The sequence below is a fragment of the Sardina pilchardus genome, chromosome 3, assembly GCF_963854185.1.
Source record: "Sardina pilchardus chromosome 3, fSarPil1.1, whole genome shotgun sequence".
Lineage (NCBI taxonomy): Eukaryota > Metazoa > Chordata > Actinopteri > Clupeiformes > Clupeidae > Sardina > Sardina pilchardus.
The window spans coordinates 7,576,938-7,597,667 of NC_084996.1; the positions used below are offsets into that span (position 1 = coordinate 7,576,938).

The 20,730-nt window shown below is 41.8% G+C and overlaps 1 protein-coding gene across 1 annotated transcript in view; it reads left to right on the top strand.

The window, feature by feature from the left end:
• The window catches only part of scn4ab (sodium channel, voltage-gated, type IV, alpha, b), a 42,654-nt gene that overhangs the window by 13,210 nt on the left and 8,714 nt on the right, over positions 1–20,730 (top strand). The window contains exons 3-22 of the mRNA XM_062531604.1: positions 3,338–3,683; positions 4,343–4,461; positions 4,745–4,834; positions 5,043–5,171; positions 7,205–7,296; positions 7,671–7,946; positions 8,160–8,223; positions 8,480–8,621; positions 9,414–9,614; positions 9,798–9,923; positions 10,474–10,618; positions 11,763–12,001; positions 12,264–12,437; positions 12,715–13,071; positions 14,393–14,842; positions 17,590–17,707; positions 18,030–18,184; positions 18,498–18,671; positions 19,137–19,259; positions 19,916–20,197. Coding sequence (XP_062387588.1) covers positions 3,393–3,683; positions 4,343–4,461; positions 4,745–4,834; positions 5,043–5,171; positions 7,205–7,296; positions 7,671–7,946; positions 8,160–8,223; positions 8,480–8,621; positions 9,414–9,614; positions 9,798–9,923; positions 10,474–10,618; positions 11,763–12,001; positions 12,264–12,437; positions 12,715–13,071; positions 14,393–14,842; positions 17,590–17,707; positions 18,030–18,184; positions 18,498–18,671; positions 19,137–19,259; positions 19,916–20,197 — 3,747 coding nt within the window. The 5' untranslated portion in view covers positions 3,338–3,392. The remainder of the gene's footprint in view (positions 1–3,337; positions 3,684–4,342; positions 4,462–4,744; positions 4,835–5,042; positions 5,172–7,204; positions 7,297–7,670; positions 7,947–8,159; positions 8,224–8,479; positions 8,622–9,413; positions 9,615–9,797; positions 9,924–10,473; positions 10,619–11,762; positions 12,002–12,263; positions 12,438–12,714; positions 13,072–14,392; positions 14,843–17,589; positions 17,708–18,029; positions 18,185–18,497; positions 18,672–19,136; positions 19,260–19,915; positions 20,198–20,730) is intronic.

Here is a 20,730-nt window from a genome sequence, read left to right on the forward strand (position 1 = left end):
GCACCTATACAGCATTTGACTTTTCTTAAACGTAATGATTTGTTTTTGAAACGGTAAACAGCCATGATGTTGAGTGTCACTTTCACCAAGTTTTGACCAGATGTGTTTCAGTGAAAGCCAAGTGTGTTTGTGGTCTGTTTAAGTGCAATCCAATACCAAAATGTCAACAAGTTGTCGCCACATAAGTACTCTTGACAGAAAGCGCCGCAGTCACATCTGACCCTGAAAAACTAGGCTTCCATGTGGGGGTGACAATGATATTCACTGTAAATGTGTCAGACACATGCTGGAGCCATTAGTTACATGCAGCTAGCTGAAAAATCCCACCAACCCTACCCCACCCCATCCCATCCCAAACCCCCTCCGACCCAGGACTTGACCCAGGTTGTTTGAACTCAGGCTCAAGTTGCTTATTTATTGCGGGAAATGCCATTGAGACATTGTTAGTGTGGGCTGTGTTGATGGACAACAGGCTACAGCAATGGTACAATGCTACTGGTGTAATGCCGGTATGCACTCATGTAAAGTGTTCCTATTAGATAGGTTTTGTGTGTGAACTTACAAGCAAATTAAGGTTGAGCGAATGATATAATGGAAGCTGGAGTGAAACTGATGGTTGTAAGATGTAGATATACACACAGGTAGGGATGGGTATTGATAAGTTTTTATCAATATCGATGGCATTATCGATTCTGCCTATCAATCCAATTCCTTATCAATTCTCTTATCGATTCCCAAAAAATGTAGGTGCACCCACATTTTTCGTTGCATCGCCTTTAACGCCAAAAGGTCACCTTTTATCTCTCTCCTTTCATCTCTCTCCTTTCATATAATGTGAATGATTTTTTAACAATAAGGCGTAGAAAAAGCTTGTCTTTATTTAAAACACAATAAGGAATATACATATTCTTTCTAAAGAATTATAAATATGTATATATAGCCTACAGTGTATATATATAATAAAATATAATTCTTTATATATTCTAATCTATAGCCTACTACTGACATTTCTGATATTCATGACATTCATGACTATTCATATTACAACTCTGCCTCTTTAATTCAGCTGTCGGCTTGAAGCCTCAAATTGTAAACAAAGTAGCATAGTTGGCTAGCTTATTATAGTCTACTGGTTGGACTGTTCAGTTTCCCCACGTGTGTTTAAGTTGCAAGGTAGGCTAATACTTTGTCTCCTTGGGACAGGCCCTTTTGAGTCTTAGAGTTGGAAAACATTGAGATGATCAGTCAACTTGAATGCAAGAGTTTGAATCAAATTTGTGCAGTAGCCTATGATGCTAACCGAAATTAATTATAATGTCGCTAGTTGTCTTCTATGCGTCATTGCTTTCACGATTGTGAATGTGCATGTCGAGGGGCGGGTGTCGCGCACGAGAGAGGGAGAGGGAGAGAGAGCGGGCCAAGGGGTTATACAGTTTGGCAAAGTTGCACGCATAGTCTACAATTAAAACTTGTGAAGGAAACGTATGCTTTCACCCGAGCAGCGTCAGGTGCACCTAGAATTATTTTCAGGCACACTCTTAAACATTTTGGGCGCATATGCACTCTGGAGCCCTGGACCGGGCAACGTTAGCACCTCTCCGTAGTCTGTCAAACACATGACACTCTTGGAGCTTAATCCCATGCTTCACGGACAAATGTTTTAACATATTGCTGGTATTACTACCCTTACACGATTTGACTTGTAGTATGAGTCGTCGCAGAGGGCGTGTAGTAACACAAAATTTCAGGAAAACCGGAAAAAGTCTGACGTCATGCAGGCTGAGGGAATCGTTAAGGGAATCGATAACAAAAAAGACGTACGATGTCGATGGAATTGATAAGTTAAACCCGGTTCCAAGACGGAACCGGTTATCGATGCCCAACCCTGTGTGTGTACACACACACACACACACACACACACACACACACACACACACACACACACACACACACACACACACAGACACACACAGACACACACGGAATCTGATTTAAAAACTGTGGCCAATCTGATGCCAGCACTGGACCATTTCTTGAAACATGATTCCCTTTCTCTTCACCCCAACATGTGTTTGCATCCCTCCACAGAACAATGACACACACACACACACACACACACACACACACACACACACACACACTTTAAAACCCAGTCAAGTCCTATGAATCATCAATGTAGCTGGCAGGATGGGAGGGGGGTGGAGTAATGGCCATGAATCTCACTCAGAAGTATCAAAGGTTATACTCCTCCAAATGGTGAACATGCTCAAGAATAGAGTCAAAGATTTGACCATTTGACCATAGGATGCGATATGATGTGTCTTACCTGTTGTATTTTTTATCGAAGAGGACACAAATTGAAATGGATGGAAATAAGTAGACATGATTCTGTGGGCTAACGAGGATAATTGGGATATTGCTCCTCTGGGTGAATGAAGACACTCAATAGATGTATTTCTCCAGATCTCTGATAATGCTAAGCTGTGACAGTATCATGGCAAAATAAACAAACACTTACAAATGTTACTAGTGTGAAACTGAGTGTGAGTTATTGTGAGGTTTCTCATGTGAGTGACGAAGCTGGAAACAGGGCCACCACTAACATATGTATCAAATTAGCCTGTTTCAGCTAACTAATCAAAGATATATTGGCCTGGCATATGGTCCCTGCTTATCTCTTGGCTGGCCAAATCTGTTAAGCCTTTAACTTTTGATCCAAGTCAAGTGATAATCCAGGAGGTTGTTTAATGGTGAGCTAATTTGCACTCTTCCCTTCAAAATGAAAATTCTTTATGTAAGACATGATCTTCTTGGACAACAGTTAAGATGTTAGGGGCAGCCGTCGCCTACTGGTTAGGGCTTCGAGCTTGTAACCGGAGGGTTGACGGTTTGATCCCAAACCAGTCCACGGCTGAAGTGCCCTTGAGCAAGGCAGCTAACCCCCTCACTGCTCCCCAATCGCCGCTGTTGGGCAGGCAGCTCACTGCTCTGGGTTAGTGTGTGTTTCACTTCCCTGTGTGCTGTGTGTGTTCACTAATTCACAAATTGGGATAAATGCAGAGGCTGAATTTCCCTCACAGGATCAAAAAAGTATATATACTTATACTTATACTTATACTTATACTTATAGCTCTGTAGACACTGGAGCCCATATCACAGTGTAGATCATAAAGTTATATCAACCTCACCTATGAACTTTCTAGCGCTCACCCCAGGCCACTTCCTTAAAGACTTGAGGTAGAGGACGCATGCTATTTGACGGTCTTTATTTGTCTGTACTGAGAAGACTGATATTCTTGTGTCTACCTCTTCTACCCCGCCCCCCTCCGTCCTGCAGGGCATAACTGAGAGACCCCAGTGCGGTGGTATCTCTCGCCGAGCAGAATGCGAAGATGGCAGGCCTGCTCCTCCCGACCGATGGCACCGATGTGTTTCGCCGCTTCACGCCGGAGTCGCTGGCGGCGATCGAACGCCGCATGGAGGAGGAGGCCGCCGAGCAAGAGCGCTTGAAGGAGCTGAATGCCAACGCCCCCCCAAAGGACGAGGAGGATGAGGAGAACGGCCCCAAACCCTCCAGCGACCTGGAGGCTGGGAAGGCCGTGCCCTTCATCTATGGAGACGTGCCGCCAGGGATGTTCAACATACCCCTGGAGGAGCTGGACCCCTACTACCGAGCCCAGAAGGTCAGAGTAGCTGACTTCATGCGATTAACGCCAATGATTTCCTACAGCCGAAGTGATAACGATGGCAAAGTTGGATTCTCAGGTGGCACACATACTGATAAAATGTCAATCCTCAAAATTAAATAAAATGTAAAAAAATAGAATATTATGTATGTATAAGCAAGTCCATTGGCAACTGATAAGACAGGCCAGAGATGAAAAATGGCACAATGTATACTGTAGAAGCTTATTACGGAACCCTAGAGGGGTCATTAAAGAAAGCCTAGAAATCTAGAAAACCTGCACTCATTTTAGTGCACTCATTTTACTCAATTGTGCTCTCATTTTAATTGTTTTAAATTGAGCTCACAATTTAGTAAAAATGTGTGCACCCTTTACTAAATTGAGGGCAACATTTTGTAAAATGAGTGCATTATTTAGTAAACGTGCTCACAATTTAGTAAAATGTGTGCATAATTTACTAAATTGAGAGCAACATTTTGTAAAATGAGTACACAATTTAGTAAAATGAGTACACATTCTCTCAATACACAAGAATACACTTCTTGTGCTCCGTAGCTTTTTTAGTTTCCGTACATAAACTACATTGTACACTCAAATATGAATGGCCAATGCTCATATTAAACATATTAAACTCTCTCTTTCACTCTCTCTTTCAGACCTTTATCGTCGTCAATAAAGGGAGTACCATCTTCAGGTTCAATGCTGAACCAGCCTGCTATTGTCTGAGCCCCTTCAGTATTGTAAGACAGATAGCCATCAAAGTTCTCATACATTCATATCCTTACTATTTACTCCACATGTACACACATCCCAATCAACGTAATAACTACAGAAGTTTAATTCAGTTTATCTTGATATTAATTTTGGAATAATGACATTGTTATAGTGTAAAACAAAACTACATGTAGTTATCCAACTCCCATATTGGTAATTTGCAGAGAATCTAGCTTTGGTTTCACTGATGCTCACAACTGTATGCAAAATGTAAATCTGAATTTTATTTTTCATTTATACTGTACGTCCATATGGTCACGCTCTGTTCCTTGACTCTCACGTAAATTGTTCAGCATGTTCATCATGTTAACTATTCTAGCAAACTGCGCGTTCATGACGATGAGCAACCCTCCAGCATGGAGTAAAACTGTGGAGTAAGTCTGAGGTTTAATTATTTACCACAATCAATCAACACAAACTGTATATCCTTCTATTTGAATAGCTACTCTGAGTATCCCTGTATATTTTTACAAAAAGTTTAAAGGGCTTGTCCTTATAGGGGAGACCTCACTGTAAAACATATTTACAACATGACCTGTCAAAACGACAATTCAAATTAATATTATATTTTTTTACTCACAGGTATGTTTTTACTGGTATCTATACTTTTGAAGCAACAATCAAAGTACTATCTAGAGGATTCTGTATAGGAGATTTCACATTCCTTCGTGACCCTTGGAACTGGCTTGATTTCATGGTCATCAGCATGGCGTGAGTATAAGAGAGGTTGTAGTGGTCATTCATGTTACCGGGTGGAAGCAGTGTGTGTGGGACATGTGATCTGCTATCAGCATTCAGCAACTTAAAAAAAACTCAGAACATACAGTACAGTATGTCTACAATGAAACAGAAAGGCTTTTGTATGAATTAAATGTATATGTAAATGTAAATGTTTTTTTTTTTTTATTTGGAGGTGTGGTGCATGGATATGGTGTATGTGTGCGTGCATGTGTGTGTGCACGGGTAAGTGTGTGTGTGTGTGTGTGTGTGTGTGTGTGTGTGTGTGTGTGTGTGTGTGTGTGTGTGTGTGTGTGTGTGTGTGTGTGTGTGCGTGTGTGTGAATGCGTGTGTGTATGTCAGTGAGGCATGTCACTACCTTGCTTGGTGACATTAAAACTAAGTGCGCTATGCACTATGTGTCAGTGTGACCTCACGTTGTTTACACCACCCCAAAGGGGAAGTGGAATTACAATGGAATTACGCACCCCCACTCCCCCTCCCCCTCCCCCTCCCCCTACTATTTCCTGTCTCTAATGAATCCCCAGTGACCTAACCCCCCCAACGCACGCGCACACACACACACACACACACACACACACACACACACACACACACACACACACACACACACACACACACACACACATCATCACCCATCTGCATCACAACAATGCATCCTTGGGAAATGAATAGGTTTTGCGACATGTAGAGTGGGATGATGTATCAAATCTATATTTAGGTCCTCTTCACCCTCTCCGCTTCGTGCTGGCTCCCTCCCTTGTCTAAGGTCTAAAGTGCCAGTAGTTCCTCACTGCTGATGCCCTTACAACTTTCAGGAGTCAGATAGAGAAGCTACCTCTGCTCTTTAGTCCACTAGCCAGAATCTACTCAGACAGAAGCTTAATGGAACACATCTGGCCCTGATGATGAACTGGACTTTCACGACTGTGTCAGCAGCACCCATTTGAAGTCATTCATTATGAAAAGTTGTCCCTCTGGGTGGGAATGAGGTGGTCAGGAAATCAGTGAGAGTGTAATTTTGTGCAAGCTAACAAACAAAAACATATGGCAACTTACTGAGCAATGCGGCTGAGCAGTGACCGATGTCTGGCATTTTGATTGCACAATCATGAACAATTTCCACTGCTTATTAACGTTCTCTAGATGTTAAATGCGTTGCTCAAGAGGTTGCTCAAGAGGGTTTAGTTTGTTTGATTGCCAGTCAGTTGTGCCTTTGAGGCTCCGATATCATCTAAAAGCTGAACATGAAGTTTCAAAGTAAGAATAATCCATTCACTTAACCTCAAAGCAAAGTGAGTCATGGTTTTAGGTGACAGTGCGGATTCCAGAGTAGTATTTGCAGGCAAAGGAACATACCTGTTTTGTTCATCAGACCTCATTTTTAGTACAGGATCAGTTTATGGTTACACATGGCAGGTGCACTGGTGTGATGACCCTGTTACCATCTGCAGACCGTATGCAGATAATGCTGCCATTTTGGCTCCAAAAGTGCACAGTTGCCTTGCACTAAATATAGCTGCTGTTGAACCATACAGTATCTTTTACTGCAGAATTATCTCTACCATCTCTGGCCTGAGGGTGAAAAAGTCAGACAGTATACTTGCCATGTGTAGGTCCATAATCACCACATGAATTATCTACACAATGGGGGAAAGTAAATTACCTAGTTGAAGGCCAAATAAAAGACCCTCCTTTGGATCTTGGGTTGCACATATTTTTTTTTTTTTATGTATATATTTTTTGCCTTTATTGTGATAGGAAAGTGCAGAGGTAGACAGGAAACAAGTGGGAGAGAGAGATGGGGTGGGATAGGGACATGACCGCAGGCCGGATTCAAACCTGGGTCCCCATGGGCACTCAGACCCGTATATGGTACGAGCGCTGTAGCCTGCTGCGCCAAAGCGCCCCTGCACACATTATTCTTAGCAAAAGGAAGAGTATGGCTTGGTGTCTTTGAACCTCTGTAACTAAAAGCTGCTGTTGTTCACTGTGTGTATCCATAGGTACATCACTGAGTTTGTTGATCTGGGCAATGTGTCTGCGCTGAGAACATTCCGAGTTCTTCGTGCCCTGAAAACTATCACTGTAATTCCTGGTATGTGCTAAAGGTCATAATCTACTCACTACTGTTTTGCTGTAGCAATGAATGACTCCTAAATTAACTTTCTATTTTTCTGGCCACAAGTAGCTGAAAGTTGGCTCTGAAGTTTCATTATAGTATGTGCTTTATCCGAATATGCAACATTCTGCGACACCTATTTTATATTTATCCTATTGCTAAATACCGTAAAATACCGTAATATCCTGATTACCCCACCTAAACGATACACCAACACAACCATGTGTGTCTGTATGAGGTGAATGTATAGGTGTTCACTCAACAACAATCACTTCATCCTCTGTTTCTCCAACTCCAACTGTAAAACCTAATGTAGAATATTGTGACAAACTTTGAAATCTTATCTCCAGGTCTGAAAACCATCGTCGGTGCACTGATTCAGTCGGTGAAGAAGCTACGGGATGTAATGATTCTCACCCTGTTCTGTCTGGCTGTATTCGCCCTGGTTGGCCTTCAGCTATTCATGGGCAACCTGCGGCAGAAGTGTGTCGTTTGGCCACCACAGTCCAACAACACAGAGGACTTGCTTAGCTTCACCCCAGACTACAGCACCTTGGACTTCACCGTAGACTACAACAACACCGCAAACAGTACCTTTGACTTTAAGGCATACATTGACAACCCAGGTATCCAGTTATCATCCATAAAAGGCTGAGCGAATGATCTTACAGTACTGTATATGTGATCCTTATGTGTGTCATTTTAAAAGTCTGTTCACAAAATATCATAGCAGCAAAATTGTTGCAAAAAGGGTTACCCTGAAGTTAGCACACAGTATACATGTATGTTTGTGAATAACATTTGAATAATCATCTGAACTCCAAACCCCCATCATCTAGACAACCATTACTTCCTGGAGGGTCAATTAGACCCAATGCTCTGTGGGAACAGCTCAGATGCTGGGTGAGTATCTCATCTTATCCTCATCCTGGGTGAAACCAATCTGATAGTCATCTGTCCTCTGTTCAGGCAAAAATTATGGAAAGTCATACAAATATGAATCAGGAACAAAATGAAGGCAGGATATGACATGGACCGTCATACTGATTATGTTTTCATGCACTGTTTTCAGATATTTATATTTTAGTTTATGTGCTTTTAGTATTGTCTGCATTCACAATTCTGAGAGATGTGATTGTTCCTTCTACTTTATGGACAGTGTTTGCCCTGACGGATATACCTGCCTTAAGGCAGGAAACAACCCCAACTACGGGTACACAAACTACGACTCTTTTGGCTGGGCCTTCCTGGCTCTCTTCCGTCTGATGACACAGGACTACTGGGAGAACCTTTTTCAGCTGGTTAGTTCAAACACTAGACCAGGCTCATTCACACTATACCTCCCCTGCTAGCAAACTACTGTAATAGCAGAACCAAAGAGCAGAAAAAGATGGGTTAAGGTCATCTGTTCCTCAGCAGGCTTACCTCTGTATTTACTTCCTGTATGTCACTTGTCAATAAAAAAAAAACTTACAGTAACTTAAAGATTTAAAATTGCAACAAAAATGTAATCATTTTTACTCAGATAGCAAGAGGCTGACGGACCACTATCAGCCCACTGGGGTTGATCTGGCGGTCCGCTGGCGAGTTACCGACAAATGCCCCAATATGAAATGTTGTTCAAATGAGTTTGGACCGCAAGTGTTGCCACTTGTCTTTTCATAATATAGCTGAAGAAATAAAAAAAAGTTTGGACCACAAGTTATGCCACATGTCTTTTCTTAGTTTTCAACAAGTTACAGTAAATGAAAAGTGATGGTGGTCCATCAGCAGACCAGAAGCGTCATGTCACCAGTGGTCCGCTATCTGTATCTGATTTTGCTATTGCCAGCTAGCTTTAGCATCATCTTCAAATTAATTTGTCAAACCATCAATTGATGGTGTGTAGTTATGTCAAGGACAAACACCTGTCATTCCTATTAGCCACACAGTTTATACACAATGTCTTGGTCTGAGAAAAATGTAATAAAAGACAGAAGAACAGTTAGCATGCTAGATAGCTTTTATCAGTGTTAACATTTGTGTTTGATGTTGGTGCATGGCTAACCTGTATTAGGTCAAAATCTCTTACTTATTGCTTCTGTAATTTGCAGACCCTCCGAGCAGCGGGAAAGACCTACATGATCTTCTTCGTGGTCATGATCTTCCTTGGCTCTTTCTACCTCATCAACCTCATTCTGGCTGTGGTTGCCATGGCGTACGCCGAGCAGAATGATGCCACTATGGCTGAGGCCAAAGAAAAGGAGGAAGAGTACGCCAAGATCCTGGAGCAGCTGAAGAACCGAGAAATTGAGGTCAGGGGTCTCCGATAAAATGGAGGCTTTTTGGCTGTTCATCCAAGAAAACAGAGAAACAATATTAACTCAAAACTGCACTGCATCAGAGAATACTGCATACACCTTTGACGCTTTAGTTTGAGAGTAATGTAGAGCTTTATTGGTAAAAGGCAAACTGACTGTTAAATTTGCTTATAACAGAGGCAAGAGAGACGAGCCAGCAATATATCCGCGTTGAGTCAGAGCAATAAGGGTGGAGGAACAGAGGATGATCATACTGATGATGACCGAAGCCTTGGCAAAGACGGAGAGGTTAAGGATGAGAAGGTGAGATAGCCATTTTCTTCTAAACCCAAATTCATTGAATTCTCCAAATTGTTCATTTACCTTCTCCATAAAATACTGACATCCAGTTAAGTTTATTATCTTCCTCGACCCAATCTACAGCTGCATGAAACTTCGGCCATGCTATGATTGATGCCCAACTGAGTTTTTGGTTCTTTCTCTTCTCATTATTATGATGATCTTGTTCTATTAATTTAATTTCACAGTATTTTCATTTTCTATTTCCGTAATGTGTTGCAAGTTGCTTTTGCCAAAAGTATCTGTTCATTTCCCAAGGTCAAAGATTAAGGTTAATATACTGTGTAAAGTTGTATGGAAATATTTGAGTACCCTGGGCAAATTGCATCATGACATTTAGTTAGTATGAAAAGCTTAAAGTCAAAAGAATTAGTATGACTCCTGCAGTCACTACAAATGAGCTATGGGACATTCATGCAATCACACTCGTTTATGTCATGAAGCAAAAACAAACACAAACAAAACAAACTTACGTATAACCAGATGCTTGCATGTCTTGTTTGCCAACTTACAGTCTGCAGCGGTCGCAGTGAAGTCCAATGGCAGCATGGACTACCTGCAGGTCCCTGGGATGCAACAGAGGAAAGGCAGTGCTGTCAGTGCCACCAGCGCCCTCAGTGCTGCCAGTGCTATATCAGCAGCAAGCAACGCCATGGACGGTATCCATCCATACCATGATTTACGTTTATCTACACAGCAGGGCCCTAGAGTGATAGGCAAAGTGCAGAGTCTTAAAGGAATGGGCCATGATGTTAAAGATGCCCCCTGAGTGTAGCACTGTACAGTAGCTGCCTAGCTGCAGCAACTTGAGCTAAGTAGCACTGTTTATTTTTATTTTTATTTTTATTTTTTATCTCATACCGATAGTACTCGGAGACCTCGACAAACAGAGATTTACAGTATGTGAAAAATCACCGGAATTATCCTTTAAGTCCGACCAGCGTTGAGGCAGAAGTTTGTAATAATCAAGGGTATTTGGTCTTACTATAGCCATTTTAATCTCTTGGCAAAATCTAGTCAATTATTAGTCAAATCAAGTCAAGTCACATTTATTTATATAGCACACTTTAACGCAATGCAATTGACCCGCGGTACTCCCAGAATTAAAATAGATACAGAAATAAAAACAGAAATACAAGTGAAAAAAAATAATTATTATATTATTTTACACCTTAAGCACAAACATTGATGAGTTTGTCCACTTGAAAAACATTAGCTATAGTTCTTGCATTGTTGAATGACTTTGCACTTTTGCTGCCTTTTAAATTAGGACCCTGTGTGTAACAGTTTCTGATATTTGTGTCAGTGGAATTACTCCCTTCCTATATTTATTCAATTTTTTTTGCTCCCGAAACATTGATGATTACAGTATATGCCTACACAATACATAAAAGACAGCGGTTTCCCATTGTTAAGCAGGTGTGTTGTTGGTTACTATAATGGACCCTGAGTAATAAGAACTGTGCCCTGTCAATCTTAGACTAATTGTGCAGTCGACAGACCAGACAGAGGGCTGTCTATTTGAAAGGGCTTAGCGCGGCATTGTCAGGTGTTAGGAACAGCCTGATGTCAAGGGAGAGTATTGACACCTCTGCCTTGATTTTAGACTGTGAAAGCACAATACACAAGTTCAGGATCGGGATCAGAACAAGCCTGTTAACACTGTAACATTAGGTTGTGAAATCAGTTGAAGCTGATTGTTGTAGGATTATGAACACCGGGTCGATTTTAAATATTGTAACAGGATAATTTGTGTTGTGTTCTAAAGAATCAGAAAGACAATCCTTTCCTGTACATTGACAGAACTTGAGGAACTTCAGAGGCCATGCCCGCCTTTCTGGTACAAGTTTGCGGACATCTTTCTGAAGTGGAACTGCTGTCCTCCGTGGGTCTTCCTGAAGAAGTGGGTGTATTTTGTGGTGATGGACCCGTTTGTGGACTTAGGCATCACCATCTGCATCGTGCTCAACACTCTTTTCATGGCCATGGAACACTATCCAATGACAGAGGAGTTTGAGAATATGCTTTCAGTGGGGAATCTGGTAAGAAAATACAAAAAAGAATGCTTGCACACAAACACACACACACACACACACACACACACACACACACACACACACACACAACTCACACACCTAGATCTACATGCAGATTTCTTGAGAGGCAAAAACATATTAAAGGTTGATTCTCTACATGTCTTCTCCCCTTGGGGATCAATAAAGTATCTATCTATCTATCTATCTATCTATCTATCTATCTTCTCTCTCTCTGTCTCTTTCGTTCTTTCTGGTAAAATACTGGCAGGTATTCACAGGGATCTTCGCAGCTGAGATGGTTTTCAAGCTCATCGCCATGGATCCCTATTATTACTTCCAAGTGGGCTGGAACATATTTGACAGCATCATCGTGACCATGAGCCTGGTGGAGCTGGGTCTGGCTGATGTCCAGGGCCTCTCTGTGCTACGTTCCTTCCGTTTGGTGAGATTATTGAGCGGAGCGTCAGAACCATCAGGACTAGCTGGGCCAGTGTTGTAATGTTACAAGCATTCCAGTGTGTGTGTGTGTGTGTGTGTGTGTGTGTGTGTGTGACAAACTGTGTGTGTGTGTAGTTCATCACTAATTTCATATTTCAAGGATGAGCATATGCAGTCTAGTAATGTGTTTCTCAGCAGAATTTGTTTTTCATGTCATAACTCAAAGCAAAGCAATGCCACACTTTTTAATTGTGAACATTTGTATTGGGGTTTGGAGGCAGATGCGTGTCTTCAAACTGGCCAAGTCCTGGCCCACCCTCAACATGCTGCTCCGCATCATTGGCAACTCCGTTGGCGCCCTGGGCAACCTGACTCTCGTCCTTGGCATCATCGTCTTCATCTTTGCCGTGGTGGGCATGCAGCTGTTCGGCAAGAACTACAGTGAATGCGTGTGCAAGATCTCCGAGGACTGTGTGCTGCCCCGCTGGCACATGCACGACTTCTTCCACGCGTTCCTCATCATTTTCCGCATCCTGTGCGGGGAGTGGATCGAGACCATGTGGGACTGCATGGAGGTGGCTGGTCAAGGCATGTGCCTCGTTGTCTTCATGATGGTGATGGTCATCGGTAACCTAGTGGTGAGTCAGATGGTCCAACGGTTGTGTATAAGGGATAATGTGTAGAACGCCGGTCATTATCAGGAAAATAAGTCCCGACAGGCTTTGTCCTGAAGGGACTTATTTTCCCGAAATAATGGCTGGTGTTATACATTATCCTGCTTATTACACGGCTACTTGCCAAAACAAAAAAACAAACTCCACATGATGTGACTTTTTACATTTATTTGTTACCATTTCATAGTGGCTTTTGCTGATAAAGAAATAGTTTGCAACACACACTGAACCAAATTTTCTTTAGAACACAGCTGATCAACCGTCTGCTTTCACTTTTAAATGAAGTTCCATTGTGAGAAGTGAGGGGACTACTTGCAGAGTGATATGAAGATGTAAATAAGAGGCACAAAACCCATTTTCCTTGGCAGTGGTTTTTCCTTGGCAGTGGTTTTATTTATTGAGAAATGTCAGACCTCCAAACGTTGGGAAGGCCCATTGCTGCAAGAGCCGTGTAATAAACTGTAATAATAATAATGGCTGCATGGAACAATATGAATTATTTTACTGAGTTAGTTTTGGGTGCATGAGTCCTGCAGACAGCAAAGGAGTATTGTGTGTTGGACATGCCGTTTTTAAAACGCAAGATGGAGCCACTACTTGCTGCCACCATCGGCACTCTCATGAAGGTCTCCGAAGGTCAGGCTCTAACAAAGTTCAGTGAACCAGAGGATCTAATGTACGTACCTCAATGGGAAAAAGAGCTATGGGACACTCAGATAGAGTGTCAGTTTTAGTCAGAAAGGAAAGATGGGTTCTATAGACTTACAACTAATGTCATCACGTTGGGGAGAGCATGCTAACATCACACAATGGGAGTCAATGGGTGAACAAGCTAGCAGTTAAGGGCCGTTCACACCAAGAACGATAACTATAACCATCAATATAACCATAACAATAAAAATGTCCACACTGACCAACAATACGAAAAGTCCACCATTATGACTAGATGCTGACTGTTTGTATTGGAAGAAACCATAGACAGTAAAAGATACTGGAGGAGAAAACAGGATAAACATGGTTGGTTGCATGAACAAACTCACTCAGTCCCTGGAAGGATATCTGTAAAATATTCCTGTTACTCTAGCAGTGTAGAACAAGGGCCTTATAACACCAAAGTCATGGGTGGTACCTCAGATTCTTAATCAGTAATGGAATGGCACTTGAGCAAAAGTTCTGCTTACACTGTGAGGTTAATTGGCAGTAGTGTTACAACTCTTTTTTCGGAGTGGACACACTGAACTAAATCTTAACACTTACAGTCACACTTTATTCTGTTTCTGCCTAGGTCCTGAACCTCTTCCTGGCCTTGCTGTTGAGTTCCTTCAGTGGAGATAACTTGGCCCCACCAGACGATGATGGAGAGAACAACCTCCAGATCGCCATTGGGAGAATTACCTGGGGCATTGACTGGGCCAAAGCCTTCATCATCGGGCAAATTAGGAGGCTTCTTGGGCTGAAACCCAAAAAGGGGGAGGAGGAGGAGGAGGAGGAGGATCAAGAAGATCACGTCAAGTGCAACAATTTGGTCCTGAAAAACCTGAACTCGGGTGAGCCTGGGCTGAAGAAAGTGGATGGAGTGTGGGGTTGGGCAGAAGACACCGACAATGACGGGTCATTTACTAACGCTCTGACCCTAAACGTGCCCATTGCCAAGGGAGAGTCGGACATGGATACTCACGATGAAGACAGCAATTCAGAGTACGAGAACGAGGCAGAAGATGGTGAGAAGCCTAAGGTATGTTGAAGCTCATGTGTTTCTTCTCAGAGTATTTGTCATCAGGAAATATGCAACTGTGGAAAGTTTGTCAACTGAGTGTGCAACCTGAGCAGTGGATTATTGGATTCAGCAATGACAAGGAAACTACACTTTCATTGGAGATTAGTAAGACTACTGCCCAGGATGCTATTAGTCTTATGCACTGATGCCATCAGTAAACAACAGTAGAATGCAAATTGTATTCAGATTGTAGTGAACATGTTGTTGTTGATATTTACTTGAATCTTTGGAATCTAAGTGAAGCATTTCATAACTGTTTCATAACAGCTAACACTAAAAACCGTTAGCTCTTTTGGTATGGTGCTTGGTGTGGTATGGTATGATGACTGATATTTCAGAACGTTCTGGATAGCTTCTCCGACTCTTCATAAACTTTCATGTGTGACATGAAGAAGAAAGGTGGAGCCCTCTCTGACTCTAGGGTTGCAGTATCGTCTTCCTCAAGCTCAAGCTAGACACCTTTTTCGCATTGAAGCTAAGGAACCACTTTCAAAAGCTTGACGGGCGTATAGCACATCGCTTGGTTGTCTGATCACCGATCCTTTGGTGCTTGTGTCAGCACTAATGGGTCTCCTAGATCAGTGGTTCTCAAAGTGGGGTCCGGGGACCCCTTGGGGTCCGTGACCCATAGCCAAGGGGTCCACGAAATAATTTGCTTGAAATTATAAAGTTAACATTTTAAGAAGATGATGCTCTTTTCACCCATAAAACAAGCAAATTGTGTCTATTTGGTCCTACCCACATTAACTTGGGATAGTGGACCCAGCCACAACTTCAGAGAATACTAATGGTTAACTGTTACGGTTACAAGGGGGTCCTCGGAAAATGTTATCCCCTAAAAGGGGTCCTTGGATCCAAAAACATTGAGAACCCCTGTCCTAGATCCCTGTGAACCAGTGGAGTCTCATAGCATCTGCAGACTGCATCTACAGTACGTCAGAGGTTTATGTTGGGGTGGGGTAACCTCACGGCAACAGACCGTGGGAACCGGGGCTAGCACAGCATGATTAGAAGCGCTCACTCATGTCTACTTTATGTCTGTCTGTCTCTCTCTCTCTCTCTCTCTCTCTCTCTCTCTCTCTCTCTCTCTCTCTAAAATTATGCCATGGGGGTTCAGGTGATGGTTGTTATGGTCAGCTATAGTGGCTGGATAGATTACCCAACATAGCGCTCGTTTCATTGGGACACTCCTAAAACCCAAACCCCTTGGTTGGGAGTAGAACTGTCTCCAGAGTTGGCATGTTCCCTCATTATATTAAATAACTGATCACATGACTGATGGACCTGGTTCCACACATGTTCCATCTTAACCACATGGTGATGGCAAACAAATGAAACAACATCACAACTTGTGAAAAGTGTACAGTATCTGCAGATTGGAGATGTTTGCTCAGTTGTAGAGAACATGTTTGACTGTGCGCAGCCGCAGTGCTTAACATTACAGCGCTATGAGTGAGGGTGAGGCCAGCTTGTGAACCCTGCGTCATGAAAGAGATCATCGACGTTTCCCACAGTGCCCAATGTATGTGTGTGCTTGTTTGTTTACTCATCAATCTCCATACGACAAGCTGCCACATCAGTGAAAGAGGACGACCATGTGAATCTGAGGGTGAAGATTTACGCAAGTGAGCACCCGTCAGTGTCCTCAATCTATCCTCCTGCTACTAAATATAGCTCACCTTGCACCACGTCCATGTACTGTAAAAGTACACGGATTGCCTTACGATTTATTCATCATGCCCACAGGCACCAATCTTTAGTGTCATCACACATTTAAATAGTACCACAATGACCGAATAATTTGACCCAGATCCTAATGTAGCCAGGTTAAATAGCAATCATTTTTTCCTGACATAGAAAGACTTTTCCCTGACTGTAATGTGTCTCTATACTACTGATACAGTGCTCCACTTTTCACCAAATACTTGCTCCCCACATACCCAAACTTAAGTGCATAACAAGCACACAAGCTGAAGAGCTAAATTCCATCTCAATTGCATATCAAGTACTTGTCAGCAAAAAACATCAATGTCTCTCAAAAAATCCACAAACATTAAAGCAAAGCATGACCGTGTTGCCATTCTGTTGTCCAGGTATCCACACTGCTCAATAATGCATTTATTCTGTAAATTATACCCCTGTATTTTTCTGAGTATCCAAGAAAAGTTTTTCTTCTTTACACTCACCCTCTTTCCATGATGTTTCTCCCCTTTTGTAATTTGCTCACATGTGTCAGGGTTACAACATTACTATGCTTTGCTGTGCTATGTTAAGCTATACTTCATTGGTCTGTAAAGATCCTATGCTATACAGTAACTATACTGCACTATGCTATCCACCTCATTCCTTAACCCGGAAATCTGGCCAGTTTTCAACTTCAGTTCATTCTGTTTACATTATTACTTCGTGCATTCTCAGGACGCTAACTAGAATATGCTTCAACTTAGATTTCTTTCGAAATGTTGACAATTCTACCCTCAGCATGGATATACGTGCATAATATACGTTAAAATCGATACTTCGCAGCTTCGCCGGATATAGAAAACCGTTTTCTGAATACTGAGGTGTCATGGCGACGTCCATTGTTGGCTAAGGAATATCGTGAATACCAAAATGTACTATGCTATACTGTACTATCCAACTCGTCCAACCTGCTGCTCTAAAATAACAGTATTATATGTTGGCTGTTTTCCCCCATGTCCCAGAAGGAGGATAATGATGGCGACTCTTCACAGTGCAGTACAGTGGACAGGGGTCCTCCGATAGAGGAGATGGAGGAAGAGGAGGAGGAAGACGTCTTGCCTGACGAGTGCTACACTGAGAGTGAGTCTCACAGAGAATAAATGTGATCCATGTGTGTTCACTCTTTATTCTGTGTTCTAGTCTGCTTAATGGGTCACAGTTGCAGTATACAGTATCCGCAGCCTTTTGTGCTTTAGTCAGTGACAGGTATCATCAAGAATGTCATTTGTTGAAACCAGAGGGTCAAGTTGGTTTGAATGTTGGATAATGTTCAAATAAGGAACAACTGACATGTATCCATATCACCTACAGTATCTGTGATAACCTGACAGGCCTAATTTTAGGTACAGTAGCATTGGCAAAGCGTTCTCTTCTTTTCATGTTTCCCTGTGCTCACAAACAGACTGTATCCGGCGGTGTCCTTGCCTGACCCTGGACATCACCGAAGGCAAAGGGAAAATATGGTGGAACCTCCGGCGCACGTGCTTTACAATAGTGGAGCACAGCTACTTTGAGACCTTCATCATTTTTATGATCCTGCTCAGCAGTGGTGCTCTGGTAGGCTGGGATTCAAAGATATTCAGACTTGTTCGAGTTTAATTCAGAAAAAGTCATCACATCAATTGACATATATTGTGTGTTCTGAAATTGTGTTCCAGTGTTCTGGAATTCAGCTTGAGTTACTGGTGTCTCTCTCAAGAAAATGTAGAACACAGAGGAACACACATGCAGATATTGTAAAATAGAAAGTGCTTAATAATGTATGCCATCATATGATTCATTTTGATTTAATGTGTGCTCCTTAGACAAGACACTGAATGGACACTGAGAAGGTACCAGTAGTGATCACTTATTGCATGCTATTTCACAGGCCTTTGAAGACATCTACATTGAGCAGAGAAGAACGGTTAAGATCATTCTGGAGTATGCTGATCAGGTGTTCACATACGTCTTCATCGTGGAGATGCTTCTCAAATGGGTAGCTTATGGCTTTAAAGTCTATTTTACCAACGCCTGGTGCTGGCTGGACTTCCTCATTGTTGATGTAAGTGTTACTTGAAGGTGAATGTTAGTATGTTAAATTAGTATGTTAAATATTTCTTTGTATATTATGAACACATGACATAAAGCATATGTATGACTATCTCATGCTGACCATTGACTATTGTCTACAGTATTTCAAAAGAAATCCCTTTTAGAGATAATCCTCTGATACTTTTAATCTTGGTTGTGGCACATACTGTACTGTAAGGCAGTTCAAGTGTTTGCACAGGTGTAGACTAAACTTGAAATGGCAAACTTGATAAAATGGCAAAAATGGTAAAACTGATGTTCTGTAGGCCTATTCCTTAAGCAGAAATATGTTTAATATGATGTAGGCCTATTTCCTCTCAGCTGGGAATGCATGGGGGTATTTGCACATCACAATAGCAGCAAATTCAACAGCAGAACTTGTTTTGTTTAAAGAAAAATAAATCTCACCATTAAGTCTCAGTTTGTCTTTTCTTAGGTTTCCATCATCAGCCTGACAGCCAACATCCTGGGCTACTCAGAGCTGGGGCCAATCAAGTCTTTACGAACTCTCAGGGCCCTTAGGCCCCTCAGAGCCCTGTCCAGATTTGAAGGGATGAGGGTGAGTTTTGGAAGCTCTATATTTAGCAAAACATGCGATGCTATGACAAAAAAAATATTAAAGGAGATAGTCGAGGTTACAGAGTACTGTCGATATGAAAAACCCTCGGATACAATCGTTTTTTTTACCTAGCTCAAGTTGCCGCAGCCAATAGCTAGACCTTGATCATCCTTAGTTATTGATCTTGACTATTTAGTTTTCATATCGATGGAGATCATGCTTGAAATAGATATTGGCTTAATTGTACAGCCCTAGTTCATATACAGTCTTCCAGTTGATCAACCTGTCGCTTCAGGAGCATAACGAGAGTCGTGTGATTTTATTGGCTGTTCAAATGTCGACCTTTCACCAGAATTGTCTTGAGTCACTGTGTAGTAATAAAGTAACTAATGACTATGTCAAATCAGGGTTAGACCTATTTTGGAGACAGCCGTTGCCTGCAAAAAAGTGTAAATTATGGAATATGATCATTTAAATATTTATGTCATTGTACATAAATACAGTATAATCATGTGTAAACAATATGCTGTGATGTTTATATTTATATCTCTCTTCTATCTTATGTCTATGTAATTAATATGTAATAATGTAATCATGTGTAAATAGCCAGATGCAATAGTTATGCTGTGCTCTCTTCTATCTGATGATGGCTGTAGGTGGTGGTGAATGCGCTAGTGGGAGCCATCCCCTCCATCTTCAATGTGCTGCTGGTCTGCCTGATCTTCTGGCTAATCTTCAGCATAATGGGTGTCAACCTCTTTGCCGGAAAGTTCTACCACTGTGTGAACACCACCTCAGGGGAGATGTTTCTCACAGATGTGGTGAACAATAAATCAGATTGTTTATCCCTTGCGGAGTCTGGTCTTGATGCTCGATGGGCAAACCTCAAGGTTACCTACGACAATGTGGGCATGGGCTATCTTTCTTTGCTTCAAGTGGTATGTTAAAGTTTTAAGTACATTTAACTCTTTTACTATCATGTCTTTCTACAGTATATTAGATTAACACTATTTTCAGATCTGGTTATTTATTTGTCTATTTATGGATTTAGTTGATGCTTTTATCCAAACTGACTTACAAATCCCAATTGCCTTACTCAAAACTCTTTTTTGGGGTTGTACAACTGTCAACATGCCAAAAGGGTTCCCCCCCTAAATTTGGTATGCTTATAGACTATTCGGCTTTCACTCTCTGAATGAATGTCATATGTCATTACACTTTACCCACTTTACAGGGGGCTCTGCAACTGACACATTTCAATATCACATTCAATATCTGAAAAATGTCAGACTTGTCTGACAATAAAGTGTTGTCTAATCTAGCATCTCCAGAATCAATTAAGCTAAAACAAGCACAGTTGGTATGTTTGGCTACATTTGCATCTCCTAGTTCCATTTGACTTGCACACCAGAATGGTTACACGGTAATAGTGTATCCCTTTCTTCTCAGACTTGTTGACAGAAGTTGTCAA